At 30.8% G+C, this 16,105-nt stretch overlaps 1 protein-coding gene across 2 annotated transcripts; it reads right to left on the bottom strand.

Moving 5' to 3' along the window:
• Nucleotides 1–399: 399 nt before the first annotated feature.
• LOC107840253 (polyadenylate-binding protein 8) lies at nucleotides 400–8,220 on the bottom strand. 2 transcript variants are annotated; one of them, XM_016684055.2, is made up of 9 exons: nucleotides 7,456–8,220; nucleotides 6,311–6,429; nucleotides 5,534–6,190; nucleotides 5,334–5,411; nucleotides 5,151–5,240; nucleotides 4,071–4,208; nucleotides 2,152–2,331; nucleotides 1,877–2,080; nucleotides 400–861 (listed from the first exon to the last, which is right to left on the bottom strand). In XM_016684055.2, exons 1-9 carry the CDS (start codon nucleotides 7,682–7,684, stop codon nucleotides 619–621), a joined length of 1,938 nt encoding a protein of 645 aa, XP_016539541.1. In that variant the 5' UTR covers nucleotides 7,685–8,220; the 3' UTR covers nucleotides 400–618. The 2 variants fall into 2 exon arrangements, with proteins under 2 accessions (XP_016539541.1, XP_016539542.1); XM_016684056.2 differs by lacking the exon at nucleotides 4,071–4,208 and having other exon boundaries at nucleotides 7,456–8,156.
• Between the last annotated feature and the right edge of the window lie 7,885 nt (nucleotides 8,221–16,105).

Raw genomic sequence — 16,105 nt, 5'->3', positions numbered from 1 at the left:
TGGATCTCATTGAATTGAGGTGCGAACGGACACGATTTGCTTTCGTTTTGTTAGTGAGACAACTCATGACGTCTTTATAAGAGAGACTATTAGTGATATTTGGATCTACATTATCATGCTATGCTTATATAAGCAAACTAGGTAAATCATTACTGCAACGCGCTCAAACTAATGGATACAAAGGCCATCTTCATCTTCCGTTGTTCTAACATTAGGGTAAAAAATACAGCATGAAATGCCGTTCAACTATTACACCACAAGTTGAAGCAGCAGACGGACAGCCACAGAACATGAATCCAAATAGTTGAAAAAATCCACTAGCACTCCCACCAGCACTAAGCATGTGAACCAAAAAAAATTCGGCATGAAAACAAATATCAAGCGCGCACACCCAAAATATTAATCCAAATAGTTGAAAATCCATAAATAAAAATAACAGCTGGTCCAACAAACTCCAAACCGAACCAAAATGCAACCCAACAATATCTGGTAGTCAAGCACTAAGAAATTTTTTTATGAGAAGTCTTAACAGATTTCTAGGGGAAGAAAATCCAGAACTAAAATCACACTAGAAACGAACAAATGTTTGATGGCGAAGCACATGGGATATGTTTGAACTTAAGAAACCAGACCATCATTCAGTGATAATGCAGCCAGCTGATCAGCGGGATTACTGGACGGCTGCTGAGAAACATTCCTCAGAACCTCCATTGCTTCTGCAACCTTGGCTTTCAGGGCTTCAGGAGACTCAAGCAAGTGCAGTACCTCTGTCTGGTCCATCTCCAAAAGCATGCCAGTTACCTTGGCTGCTGTGTCTGGTTCAAGCTGTTCGACCAAGGGATACAGATTTTCACCTAGCATCTGCAGACAAACCACAGCAATTATCCAAAGGGAAAAGTAAAAGCATAGTCAACACTAGCCAGTTTCAACATCTATATGGTTCTGTTGGCACTTAAGACGCAGAGAACATGTTAAATAGGATTGGATGCACCTCTTCTTCATAGGTTTATTTCAATAAAGTCCACGTTTTATTTGTGCTTATAGTACCAAAGAACCTTAGAACCTTTTTTGCACTTTGGGATGACATTTTTACATGATTAAATCGGGAAAACTCTCTTCAATAGAAAGGAACAACTCAAAAATTAACAGTAAGATCAGTATACAACTATCAATCATCTAATGGTCAGCACAGCAGCTCCTTGCCTTGGAAACAGATTTGGAAGATCAAAGCACCTTTTTCATCCTATTTATAAGAAAAGCTTGCCCCAAACAGGAAATTCTTAAACTCATTCTGCCAACTGAAACTACTTGGGTCATGCCTAAGGACACTTTGACCTGATATGCAGCTGGAACAGTACAAGGGGAAGAACATGTCACCAGGAATGGTGGAAGATTGTTACAGCTTGCATATGGTAAGCAATTTGGAGGAAGAGTAATGGAAAATGTTTTGAAAACATGAACAGCCCCGGAAAATCAAGAGTACATGTATTTCTCTTTTTTATTTTGGTGTAAGGACCTTTGGCCTCCTTGCAAGAAGTATGGGGTTTTTTACTTGTGAACATTAGATAACAGTCCTTTTTCGAGTGCTGATATATACTTATATATAACAAGTTACCAACCTCCAAAAATAGCTAAGAGTTAAAAGGTGCAACTTTTCAGGTAGGTAGTATTTTAAACTATAAAGTCTTTGTTTCACTACCGCATTCAAATTTTCTTTTTGACCAAGAACCCTTTTAAAATTTCATCTCTTTAGGGAGGAAGCTAAAGCTAATGGTTATGATGGTGAAGCAGGAAAAAGGGAAAACTGAAGTGAACTGACAATTCCCTTCATGTTCAGGGAAATCAGCTTTCAGTTCTTATAGAAGAAGGATCATACCGTCCTTTGCTCTGTTGGAGAAGCATTAGCCAGAGCAGAAGCCAAAGCTCCTACCGGAACTGGTTGACTGAGTCCTGCATCACGCATAGGCATACCACCCATATCGTATGGGATAGAGAACATGCCACCACCTACTCCTGGAAAGCCAACATCAGGAAGGCCACGTCCTGGAGGATATCGATAGCCACGCCCCCTCGGAAACATCTGACATGAAATCAGACTCTTGAGTACTTCTATAAAAACACCCACAGAGGACAACAAAATTTGCCACTAACCTGTTGCTGCATCAGAGGAACAGGCTGCTGGCCTTGCTGCAATGGAACAGCTCCCCCACGTCGGCCACCTGGACGTTGACCTTGCTGCCCTTGCTGAACCATGGGCATAAAGAAATTCGGCATAGGTCCCCCACCAGGCCTCATTCCAGGTACAAGTTGCTGCTGATATCCAAACCCAGCCTGACAAGTAAAAGAAAATAGATGAGCACCAAACAACTCTATCAGCAATACCTCCAATGCAAATTGGCTCAGGTAAATAGTTCCAGTTGGCCAGAAGAATCCTCAGTGACTCGAAGGCAAGGTAACATTTAAATGTGATTTGACTAATAGAAGGGGAGCCTTGGAGTAACTGGTTAAGTCGTTGCCATGTGACCAGGAGCGCGTACAATAAACCCTTGTGGTTGGGCCCTTCCCTGGACCCCGAGACAGAAGGAGATTTAGTGCACCGGGCTGCCCCTACATTTTTTTTACTAGAAGAAAAATGAACACAAAAACAGCAAAAGTTTCTTTCAATCTATCATCTTTTAGAAATGTGCTCTCTTCATCATTAATTTCTACTCTTTTTAGATCACCCTCTAATACTATTGAGTTGTAATCACAGGACCGGGCATCAGCAACTAATCAGTACTCTCCGCCTGATATGCCTCCAACTCGTGTTAAAATGTTAGGGGTCGTTTGGTTGGGAAATTGTTATCCCGGGATAACTAATACCGGGATTAGTTATCCCGGGATTACCCGGGATAACTTATCCCATCATGTATATGGGATAAGTTATCCCATCACTATGGTGTAAATGGTGGGATAAGTTATCCCACCATTGATTAATCCCTCCAACCAAACACTCGTTCAATTGATCTTTATATTTTATCCCGAGATTACTTATCCCTTGGATTACTTATACCTCAAACCAAACGACCCCTTAAAGTCATCTGAGAGAGGCAGATCTAGAATTTGAAGCTCATGGGTTCCTACGTAATCTCGAATGAATTTTAAATGTTAACTTGATTCATGATCAAATAGTTGTAAGTATTTGGTGAATTTTTAATACATTGGGTTGTTTGGTTGGAAAACAAGTTATCTCGGGATAGCTAATCCCGATAAGAAAAACACTACAATCCCGGGATAACTAATCCTGGAATGTGTTATCCCATGCATTTTGTCCCAACCAAACATCGGATAAGATCCTCTCCTAAATTAATCCCGGGATTAGTTATCCTTATCCCTTCTACCAAATGACCCCTAGATATGAGAAAAATCTTTTGGGTTCCTGTGAACCCGTAAGTTAATCTTTGGATCTGCCCCTGCACCTGTGACTTGAAAGGCTTAATAAAATATCCATGTCAAAAGATTGCAAGCAATATCCAAACAACCATTTCCAAATAATGTCAGAAAATATGTTAGCAGAAAAGAGTCAAGTATCAGCATGATACACAACGTATCAAAAAAATATATTTTCGCTTGCTTCAGGAAAATTTATACAGGAGCTTGAGAGCCCTCATTAAACTCTTATCCTCTAATCTCTAACCACATCCATCACACAAGATGCCAAGTTCAGGTACTGAAAAGACAATCCAGAACAAAACTTTTGGGAGTACTTGTTAGTTAGCAAATAATTGAGAACTGCTCACCAATATCAGAAACTACAGACAGAAAATGAGTGTGTCTATGCTTCAAAAGGAACTAAGAGCCTGTTTGGATGGGCTTATAACTTATGGCTTATGCTTATAAGTCATAAGTTAAAAATCCTAACTTATGGATTTAGGCTTAGTTTTGTTATTTTGATTATTTCCTTTTATCCAAACATACACCATAAACGTGCTTAAAAGCTATTTTGGCTTGAAAGTACCTAAACTAAGCTAATCCAAACAGGCTCCAAGTTACAAGAGAATTAAAACCGGATATCAACAACGATTTATTACTTGTGGGGGAAGCATGGCTGGTTGTGGCTGGCCATAGAATATTTGTTGACCTAAACCAGGACCGCCAGGAGGGTACATAGGCATTCGAGGAGCAACCGAAGATGCCATTCCAATTGGACGCATCTGAGAAAACTGAGCCTACATTTCAACCAATGAAACATACTATGTATTAGTATCACCATGTAAGGATTGAGTAAATAAGGGATAACTTAGTAAATGTTTTCTAATCTATACATCTAGTAAGCATGGAGCAGAGCTTATATCCAAAAGAGGAGAGATAACTGACTGTCGCTGTGGTGATATATGGGAGGTAGAATAATTAGAAGATATAGGACCCATTTTTCCATGAGAATCTATCACTTTTTTCTGGCAAATATTTCATTTTATTTGAAAATCAACCTTTGGCCATAAAAATTCCAAATATTACTTGAAGCTTTATTTGGAACTTGGAAAACTCCCAAAACCTCATTGTCACATTTTTCACTTTCTAAATTTTTCTTTTACAAATTTACCCTAAATAATATATTTTTATAAAATAACCCCATTTAAATTATATTTCATTCTTAATCATAAAACTCCACATAAAGAGAAATTCTTTTTCGTTTTCATGGCCAAAGAGCACTAAAATTCATCATAAAGTTACCATTTTTGTTGTTGGAAAAGGGAACTTTTGGTCCCTCGGGACATCAGCTGTAACAACGCCCCAAAGGCTTTCCTTCTTTTTGATTTTCTTAGATCAATTGTAAAAGACTCAACAGAAATTCAGTGAATTGTAAAACAAAGACAAATCTTTAAGATGATAAAAGATTTGGTTACTAATTCAGTCAGAAGTGTCGAAGTCAATAAATAAGTAAAGGTTCTCTTGCAAAATCAGATAACAAATTCAAAAACAGATAGCATTGAACAGAGATTAACTAAATGCACTTTTTCAATTGTTTTAAGTCCAAAGAAAGATGAATATAAATACCTGTAACCTTGCTCTTTATCAGATAACAAATTTAGAAAGAGATAGCGCTAAACAGACACGAATTAAATGCACATTTTCAGCTGTTTAATCCCACAGAAATATGAATAAAATACCTGTAGCCTTGCTCTTCTCTCTTCCTTGCGCTGCGCAAGGGCAACATACAGAGGTTTGCTAACAATCATCTTTCCATTCATCTCTGAGAGCTGCAAAGAGAGGAAATCAAAAGTCAAAACCTCTGCCTTGCCCATGTCCATTAGACTTTTACCTGCTGCATTAAAAGGGGTAAACGAACTTACCGCTCTTGAAGCCTCTTCAGGGGTTGAGAATGCAACAAATCCTGATCCTTTGCTTACCCCACTAGGATCTCTCATAACCTGTTTGAATAAAACCAAATGTACAAAAAAAAACTTTCTACACTACCAATCACATTGCATATATCAAAATTGGAGAACTGGAGGTTTATTTTTAAATTTGAAAACCAGATAAGGCAACTTACCTTGCATGAAGTGATTGTGCCAAACGGAGAGAACAATTCCTTGAGCTTGTCATCATTAATGCTGTCATCCAAATTTTTTATGTACAGATTTAAACCTTGTGATTTATCAACTGCCTCCTTGGCACTTTGCTCATATCGATGTTTCAATTCCATTTCCCTCTCAGATTTTTTCTGAGCTCTTCCTACAAACCATTCTTTGTTATCAAATTTGTGACCATTCAGAGCTTCAACAGCTCTAGCAGCATCTTCAGCATTCTCAAAGTTGACAAATCCAAAGGACTTAGACTTTCCATCTTCATCCTTCATAACAGCAACGCTAGTAATGACACCAAATTCACCAAAGGTTTTCTTGAGATCTTCTTCTGATGTTGCTTCGGATAAATTTTTCACAAAGACATTGGTAAACCTTGTCTTATCCACGGCCATGTCTCTCTCTTGCTTACGAACGAAGGGTCCAACATATACTTGCTTATCATTCAGCAGCATACCATTCAGTTTCTCAATAGCTTTTTCGGCAGCATCTTCGCTGTCATACTGCACAAACCCATACCCCTTGGACTGACCTGATGAATCCACAGCTACCTTACAAGATAGAATGTTTCCAAATGTAGAAAAGGTATCATGCAGTGCTTTGTGGTCAATTGCCTTGTCCAAATTCTAAAAAAAAAAAAGACAAAGGAAGCAGGTTGAGAATATGGCAAAAAAGATTCTGAAACTATAAATAAGTTGAGCCAATCCATCAAACAAGACAAACTTTCTACATATTCCATAAACGACCTTAATAAATATGTTCGCTGTGCCACTTCTTCGAACAGTAGGGTCTCGGTTTGAGTACATTATCCTGATGGGCTTTCCATTGAGAGGAGTGAAGTTCAGCACTTCCAAAGCCCTTGCAGCTGTTACGAATAAACTGACTGATAAGGCCACAACAAACAATAGGGTAAAAGCATTAAAGAACCACAGTAAAAACCTAGAAGTGAAAGGGAGGAATGAATTGCTAAAGCAGCACTCTGTCTTTCCTTATGCGAGTGGCACACACTTGCCGCAACATCACGGATATCAACAGAGGAACATACCACACATGTACATCCTTATCAAATCAACTGAACAGTCAGGCGCGCACCAATACAAAACTATGTGCAAAGTCAAACTGAAAATTAATCTAATTGTGCTCGAATAAGAAAAGAGCTCGAGGTGTACAAGATATTGAATATCAAGGAGTCATATTTTCATCTTATAGAAACAAGGTTGAGAATACCAAACATCCAGCCTTGTAACCTTTCTTTTGTCTATAGGTTGCTTTTACCTAAAGGAGGAGCCACTGCAGGCAGCACAATTGCAGTTGCAATACAATAGGAAATTCAGCAACTTATTTGCCCAAATAGTGCTCTATACTGAAGAAGCTGACTGCTGATATATCAAGAAAGTTACTTTTAAGCACGAAAAAAGAAAAGGACGCCCTCCCAAAAACAAAAAAGAGACCATCTTTCTCCCACGAAATATAAAGCTTGCACTTATGCAAAAAAAAGTTAACAGCTTGCGGAGAAATTCACAACTTAGATCATCTCTAGACCACAAAACACTCAAGGATAACATCATGTTAAACTAGACTCCACAATGTAGCCTCTAAAGATATTCAAAAAGCTGATTACACTTTCTCATTCACAACTCCCAACATTGTCCGAGTTCAATGCAGTCCGGCAAACAAACTGTGGCAAATATCAGTTCAAACTTCTATAGACATACAACAAACACCAAAAAACAACAATACTAGCAAGTATGACTCAATGCCAAGCTAGTTATCGTAAGCCACATGAATACTCACGAACAATATTTAAATGGATTAGAGAAATTACAAATTTCAGTTTCAAGTCATAAATGTATTCATCAGGAGATAATTTAAAAATAAAACGTAAACGAACCATCTTGTGGATTCCCATAATTGACATAACCATAACCAAGCGACCTCTGGCTAGTCAAATCCCTGCAAACCCTAACCGAAACAACTTGTCCAAGCTGATTGAACAGATCATACAGCTGTGAATCAGTCACATTCACATCAAGGTCACCGACATACAGCGACGTCACAAACTGATTATTCACAGCACCAGCATTCGCAGCTTGTGGCTGCTGCACCTGTACCTGCGCCATCTCAATTCAACGAAAAAACAAAAACAACAAAAATAAATAAAAATAATTCTTTTTTTCGATTTTTTTTTTGGCTTCCCTCTCCTCTTTTTATTCGCAGATACAAAATCTCATATATAGATAAAAATTTTGATTATTTTCTGATAAGTAGAAATACTGAAACCCTAGAAAATTTTGATGTTTTTTTCCGATAGATTTTGCTTTTTCAGTTTTTTTCAATTTTTTACTGGGATAGAGGTGATAAAGAGAGGAGAGGGAAGGTGGATAGGTCGGAGATCCGACGGAAAAAGATCGCCGCCGGCGAAGGGTAAAAGGGAGAGAAAAATAGATAGGGGAAAAATATTAGGGCAGCTTTAAACTGCACAATTGCAGAAGAAGGAATAATTTGGGAAGGGTTTTTTTTTCCTTATAGGTTAAGGGAAAAAGAAAAAAAAAATTAAGTACTGTTGGGTTTGGGATTTTGTGTGTAAGCAAAGCCCTAAGATAATTTACGTACGGTACAGAATATACGCCGTTGGATTAGGGTAGAAGTGGGTCCCAATTTGACGTGGTCCGATGAAATCCCTGCTGTTAGCTGGCAGTTGCGATAAGGGGATTTCTTATTGGCTGGATCAGTGACTCATTCAACTCACTCACTTTTATTTTTTATTTTTTTTATTTTTTTAACTTTTTTCTTTCTTTTTATAAAACTTCAAAATAAAACTAAAACTTGTGATACTAAGTGCCGGTTTGAGATTGCTCCTTTCCCAAAATAAACACTTATTTTGAGAAAAAGTATACCTTTTAGAAAAATAGTACTTATTTGGTAAATTTTTAAAAGTACTTTTAAAAAAAAAGCAGAAGCAATTTTTCTGTTTCTGAAATGGTGTAAAAAATCTCTGTTTTAAAAAAAAATAGAAATAGTAAATTATTATTTTTATGACATAAATATCTCTATCACTCACATTATCTCTCTCAAACACATATATATTCTTATTAATTAATTAAAATATCGTATTAGTTTGATTTTAAAACTTTATTTTATATTTACATCATAATTTTTTATTTTATTGTATGATTTATATATTATTATTATTATTTCATTTTTACTCATTTGATTTAAATGAATTTGAAAATATCATTGATAATGATGATCGAAGAATATATAGCTTCTTATTTTTTATTATTAATGATAACAAATGACAAATGAATTATGTTACAAGATTAAATGGTATTTTGACAGTATTTGTAAAAAAAAAAAAAAAATCAAACATTTAATTTTAAATAACTATTCATGAAAAATGACATATTTATTACCATGTATTGTACATATATGAATATGATGATTGGTTATTCATTTTTGTTTGATGTTATTAATTAATATTTAAATTATTTAAGCTATATATAATTTTTTAATAAATTTATGTATATAAATATTGATTGAAAATTTTAGAGTATGTACTTTTCAATTAAATAAAAATAAATTTTTAATTAAAAATATTATAATAGATATTTAACATAATTTTTTTATATAAATTGATTTTAATAGTAAAAGTCTATTAATACATGTTCTTTTGAGTTATTTGTCTAAAAAAACACTTATTGGAAAGGATTATCCAAACACAATCTGTTTATTATAAATACTTTTCAAATGAATTTATCAAACACAAATTACCTTTTTTAAAAAACATTTTTTTGAAGAGCTATTTTAAAAAATGATTCTCAAATAAACAGTTTTCTAACAGCAATCCCAACACAGGCTCTAAAATTGAGTAATAGAAAGTCGAAAGACTTAACTTTTTTCATGATCATGTTTGAGAGTTGGTTAAGCAATAATTGTTGTTATATTATCCTTTTTTTATATAATTGGAGTGTTTGGGCCATTTTGTGCGCACCTCCATTAATTTGACGAAAACTTTGTCCATTAAAGTTATAATATATGAAAATAAATCATCTAGTATTTGTATCTATTGAAAATTAAACTTGAGACCTTATGGTACTCAAACTCAACTTCATTGAACCACCACACCACATCCCATAGGTCACATCCTTGGGTAATTGTTGTTATACTATTCATAACAATAATTTTAAAAATAATTAGTTAATTATAAATTGCTAATTTTGAAAAAAAAAACACGTTTATAAATATATTTTGAAAGGTTAATTAGAGTTTGAAATCAAAACATAGTTTTTATAATTGAATATTCAGGCTTAATAAAATATCTTATTTTCCCCTCTAACTTATAGCATAATACTTATCGTACATTATTCTTCCACCAATCATACGACATTACTGAACCAACAACGTAATCAAATAAATATTTTTCAGCAAAACAAGTACATGAAGGATATATTTAGACTATTTGTGATGATTCAGAATTATTGTTGGTCATGTTTTGTTTGTTTAATCATATAGTTTGGACTCATAGAATGTGGCGCACTTGACATTTCTATTTGAGTATTGAGTAAAAAAAAATGAAAAGAAATGTCCTATTCTCCATGTCACTTCGAGTTTATGATGAAAATGATGAGATTCAGGAGAATTATTGAGAGGTTTATGTAGAGTGGCGAGTTTCTTATGTTATGAGATTTCTAAGACTGAATTTAATTATCTACCATAATCAAACTGAAAGAATATTATTATTTTTTAATAATAGTTCCACCACATACAAGGAGGTTGTTAAACTATAACGCAGTAAAAATCGGTTATATAATGGACAAGCAATAAAAGTTGAGGACCTAGGTGAGAATAGCAATACCAAAAGAATGGAAAACAAGATGTTGAAGAATTAGTCGACTCATTAAGAATTCTTTGTTGAAGAATTAGTCGACTCATTAAGAATTCTTTCTTTCGTTGGGCGTGAGATTATTTGGAAAACTTTCAATTTGGGTATTTTGTGTTACTGTATAAAACTTGCCCTCGTTGAGAAAAAAATATGAATAAGGATCAAGTCTAGGATATCGACCCATATGAAAAGGGGTAAGAATTGTGCTAGTCAAAGTTTGGACTCTGAAAGCGAGATTTGGCGTCAATCTCACGTCTTGTCACCAACGTCTTGCAAAAATATAAGTTTGCGTACAATAAAATCTTGTGATTCGGTCTTTCTCCAGATCATGTATATATTGAGAGTTTTAGTACATCGAACTACCTTTTAACCCTCTGCAAGTCGAAGACTTCAACCAAGAGCAAGGAACCCCAGGAATTAATGGGTGACCTATACATTTCTGATACGAAAAAAAAAAAAAAAAAATAGAGTAGAAAATTAAAAGTACCTGATGTTCATGAAAAAGTGTCTTCCAGAAATAACAAAACAATGAAATTAAATAAGTCATCTTTTATATGTGTATTTGTCTCCACTGATTGTCTCCGTCACAGATGTTCTTGTGTTGTTAGCTAAAATAATCACCCAATCAAGTTATTTTATAACATTCTCAAAAACAAACAAAACAAGAAAAACAATCAAAACTACTTCAAATAATATATAACTATAAATGAAGTCTTTACGAGGAATCACAAAAGGAAGAGCATAAATAGATATATATAATGATTGAAGGAAAATATAGAAATCAATTAATTTAAAGATTATCCGGTAGTACCAAAAACTTCAATAGAGATAATACACACAATTGATAATTTGATATTATTTAAAAATAAAAGAATAGTTTATTTTTTAAAACAAAGTTGAAGCATAATTTTTTTTGAGATCTTTAAAAAATAACAGCATTTTACTATAAAATACACCTTCCATAGCCACATTTTAAATAATTATCATTTAGAGTCGTTGTATTCGATTTATGCCAATTGTATTCAGTTTTATAGATAGTATGTATTCATATAAAATATGAATACAGTCCCCTATTTAGTCGCGCAAAAAATGAAATTCAATATTTTTTTTAAAAAAAAGCAATCTCAATCACGCTTATCTCGTTGAACTAAATATTTTCTTGCCTAACACTACCATTATCTTTTTTAAAAAAATTTATATTTCATGTTTTTTCCGTTTTTTCTTCATCTTTTTTCTATTTTTCCTACTTTTATTTTTTCGTTTCTTTTTTTTTTTTTTTTTTTTTTTTTTTGTACTTATTTTCTTTATTATTTTTTTTGTTCTATTTTATATTTTTGAATTTTTTAAAAATATGACTAGTCGAGCACAAGTCATGGATGATAGCGTAAATATCACAATTGTTTATCGTATTTGTAGTCACACCGCTATTTATATTTTTTTATTTATTGATACAACTGTATTTGTATTTTAAAGTTCACACTTGTATTTATATTTTATAGTTCATATTTGTATTTGTATTTAATAGTCCGCACTTGTAGTTGTATTTGTTAGTTTGCACCATCATTTATATTTTATATAATTCACACTTGTATTTTAAAAAACTATTTTGTATTTGTATTTTATAATTGATTGCATATTATATTGGTTATATTTATATTATGGTTTTATTGTGTTTGTATATTTAGATTATATTTGGATTATACTTGTATTTGTATTCTAATTTTTTCATTACCTTTTTATTTTTAAGAAATTATTTTGTATTTGTATTTGTAAGTTGATTGCATATTGTATTTAGTCGTAACTATGTACAATTTATCATTTGTATTTGTATACAAACAAGTAAGTGCATTAATTATAGTTTTGTGATTTTAAAATATATAAATATACAATGTATCATTTGATGCAAATGTACCATTTTGTATTTGTATATCAAAATTATCATTCATATTTGTAAATAAACAAATATCAGTTGATACAAATACAATGACAAGAACATGAAACAAATGATTTTGCAAAAATGTATTTGTATATATTGTATTTGTATAAAAATTTGAGTTGTATTTATTTGTATAAATAAACACAACTAGTATCAATAAACACAAACAATTATTCGTAGAAAGAAAATCAATCGTTACTTTTCAATAATTAAAAAATAGAAATGATAGTTCACACTTGTATTTATATGTTATAGTTCGTATTTATATTTTATAGTTCACACTTGTATTTATATGTTATAGTTCGCATTTGAATTTGTATTTTATAATTTGCACTTGTATTTGTATGTTATAATTTGCATTTGTATTTATATTTTATAATTCGCACTTGTATTTGTGTTTGCTAGTTCGCACAAATGAAAAGAAGAAGAGAAATTGAAAAGAAAATGAGAGAAAAAATACTAAAAAAAAAAAGAAGAAGAAAAAAGGAGAAAAATGAAAAGGAAAAAAAGAAAAAGAAAAAGAAAAGAATAAAAAATAAAAATAATAAAATAAAGAGAAAGCAACAAAAAAGGTAAAGAAAAAGTGAAGAAAAAAAGTTGAAAAGGAAAAAAAAGAAAAGAATAATAAAAAATAGAAAAAGAGAGAAATAAGAGACTATGAATTGTAATTAAGAATAATTAATAGGCAAGAGGAATTATGAATTGTAATTAATTAAAAAATAGATTTTAAGTGATAATAAAAGCCCAGTAATAACTAATCCGGGTAATTTTCCTTTTTTTTCTACCAATTCCTTTTTTCTTTCATTCTATTGCGGCTGTTTTCCTCCTTAATTGAGTATTGTATTTACGGACCTCTAGATTTTTAAAAACAATATAAACAGAATAGAAGTGAAAAAGGCCTAAAAAAATGAAAAAAAAAAAATGTACACATTGATAAATAAGTTCTTAAAAAAGCAAATTTATTTGGCTAGTTAAGCTATTGTGATAAATTTTTAAAAATCTTTCTATTATTAAGATCTCTCTCTCGTATATATATATATACTAGAAGTGCAAGGCCCGTGTCAGCACGGGCCCAATAAAATATGTGGATTGCAATTTTTAAGTTTTAGAATTTATGTTGGAGTAGGAAGTTTGAGCAGTAGAATGTTTTCATTGGTACGATAAAATATACTTATAAAATATATTTCTGTAAATTTTTTATCAAACTTTTCTTTTGTATATATTCATCCTATTGAAACGTAGGAGTTGTTTGTTATAGTGTATAAATTTTCTTTTTGAATAGAATATATTAATAATATTTGTATTAGTAATGCTTCTATTAGTAAATGCTGGTATTATTTATGTTAACATTAGTTCTTATACATTGTTTAACGTGCTGCATTAAAATTTATCTTGTCGATTTTGATATATTTAAATAAAAGTTTTTTTTTTCTAAAAGAATTGCATATACATTTTAAGATTCATTCGAGATCTAGCACGGGTTCAATATATTGATTTTTATCTCAATTTATATGACACAAATAGAATTTAGATAACCAATCATACTTTTAATAGGTATTTAGACAATTTAATTTGTTAACTATTGTAATTTATAATATTTTTATGTAATTTTCAAATAATATGTATTATTTTTATTGTCCAAACTTTTGTGGCATTGATAGTCAATTATATTTTAAAAATAATTTAGGTTTTTAATTATTGTGATTTATAATACTTTTCTTCTATTCCAATTTCAGTGACACTAATATAATTTTAAGAGTCGACCAAATATTTTATATCTTTTAAGTTGTTAGTTATTGTGATTTCTAGTATTTTTCATGTAATTTTTTTGAAATATATAACATATTAAATTATTTTTAGATATTTTAAATTGTTAACTATTGTAATTTATAATACTTTTTATATAATTTTTTTTGAGTAATATATGCTACTCTCTTTGTCCAGAGTTTTGTGTCGACGATAGCCAATTATATTTTTAAATAATTTAAATTTTTTATCATTGTAATTTATAATATTTTTTCTATTTCAACTTATGTTGAACAATGCTTAAATGACCGTAATAATTAATTAGGGGTGATATAGTAAAATGTAATTATTATTATTTATTATTTTTATTATGTATATGTGTCGATTCAAGAAGAATTTGAAAACATTTAGAAATGTGTTGAATGTTACAAATGTTAGTAATCCATTTGGTGCTTCTTGATGTCTCTACATTTATCTCTTATTTGTTTTTACTCTTTTGCCTTTTAAATTCGTTACTCTTCTTGTCCAATTTTTTATGGCATTGATAGTCAATTGTGTTTTAAAAATAATTTAAGTTTTTAATTATTGTGATTTATAATACTTTTCTTCTATTTCAATTTCCGTGACACTAATATAATTTCAAAAGTCGACCAAATATTTTATATCTTTTAAGTTGTTAATTATTGTGATTTCTAGTATTTTTCATGTTTTTTTTTTGAAATATATAACATATTAAATTGTTCTTAGATATTTTAGCTTGTTAACTATTGTAATTTATAATACTTTTTATATAATTTTTTTAATAATATATGCTACTCTCCTTATCCAGAGTTTTGTGTCGACTATAGCCAATTATATTTTTTAAATAATTTAAATTTTTTAGCATTGTAATTTATAATATTTTTTCTATTTCAACTTACGTGGCACAATGCTTAAATGACCATAATAATTAATTAGGGATGATATAGTAAAATGTAATTATTATTATTTATTATTTTTATTATGTGTATGTGTTGATTCAAGAAGAATTTGGAAACATTTAGAAATGTGTTGAATGTTACAAATGTTAATAATACATTTGTAACATTTGGTGCTTCTTGATTTCTCAACATTTATCTCTTATGTGTTTTTACTCTTTTGCCCTTTGAGTATATGTAGCAAATTTTATTTTTTTTAAAAAATGTCATGAAAATTTTACTCTTTTGCCCTTTGAATACATTACTCTTATTGTCCAAATTTTTGTGGTATTGATAATCAATTACATTTTAAAAATAATTTAAATTTTTAATTATTGTGATTTATAATATTTTTCTTCTATTCCATTTTCAGTGACAGTAATATAACTTCAAGAGTCGACCAATTATTTTATATCTTTTAATTCCTTTAAGTTGTTAATTATTGTGATTTCTAGAATTTTTCATGTAATTTTTTTGAAATATATAACATATTAAATTATTTTTTTCTATTTTAACTTATGTGGCACAATACTTAAATGACCATAATAATTAATTAGGGGTGACATAGTAAAATTACGGTTGAAGCAGACATGTCATAAATGTCTATTTTATTTTTTACTTAAATATTATTAATTTTTTAATGTATAAATAACTTATAATAATTAATTAAGAGCAGTATAATAATTAGTTAGGAGTGATATGGTACAATTACGGTTGAAGCAGACATGTCATAAATATCTATTTTATTTTTTAATTAAATATTATTAATTTTTTAATATATAAATAACTTATAATAATTAATTAGGTGTGATATAATAATTAGTTAGGGGTAATATAGTACAATTACGGTTGAAGCAGGCATGTCATAAATATTTATTTAATTTTTTAATTAAATATTATTAATTTTTAATATATAAATAATTTATAATAATTAATTATATGTGGGCTCCATCATATTCAATAGGAGTAGCATAAATGACAAAGTGGTAATTTATTGGAATGACATGAGTTGTAATTAATT

The sequence above is a fragment of the Capsicum annuum genome, chromosome 8, assembly GCF_002878395.1.
Source record: "Capsicum annuum cultivar UCD-10X-F1 chromosome 8, UCD10Xv1.1, whole genome shotgun sequence".
In the NCBI taxonomy this organism is placed as follows: domain Eukaryota; kingdom Viridiplantae; phylum Streptophyta; class Magnoliopsida; order Solanales; family Solanaceae; genus Capsicum; species Capsicum annuum.
This window is presented reverse-complemented; position numbering and strand designations above follow the sequence as displayed.

Bases quoted from the DNA above. Each gene is read 5' to 3' on its own strand.
- LOC107840253 (XM_016684055.2), bottom strand. From the start codon at position 7,684: ATGGCGCAGGTACAGGTGCAGCAGCCACAAGCTGCGAATGCTGGTGCT. The intron at 2,081-2,151 runs GTTAGTGGCAAA...ATTTCATGTCAG, and splicing joins TTCCTCTGATGCAGCAACAG to ATGTTTCCGAGGGGGCGTGG. The intron at 862-1,876 runs GTATGATCCTTC...GTTTGTCTGCAG, and splicing joins CTCCAACAGAGCAAAGGACG to ATGCTAGGTGAAAATCTGTA.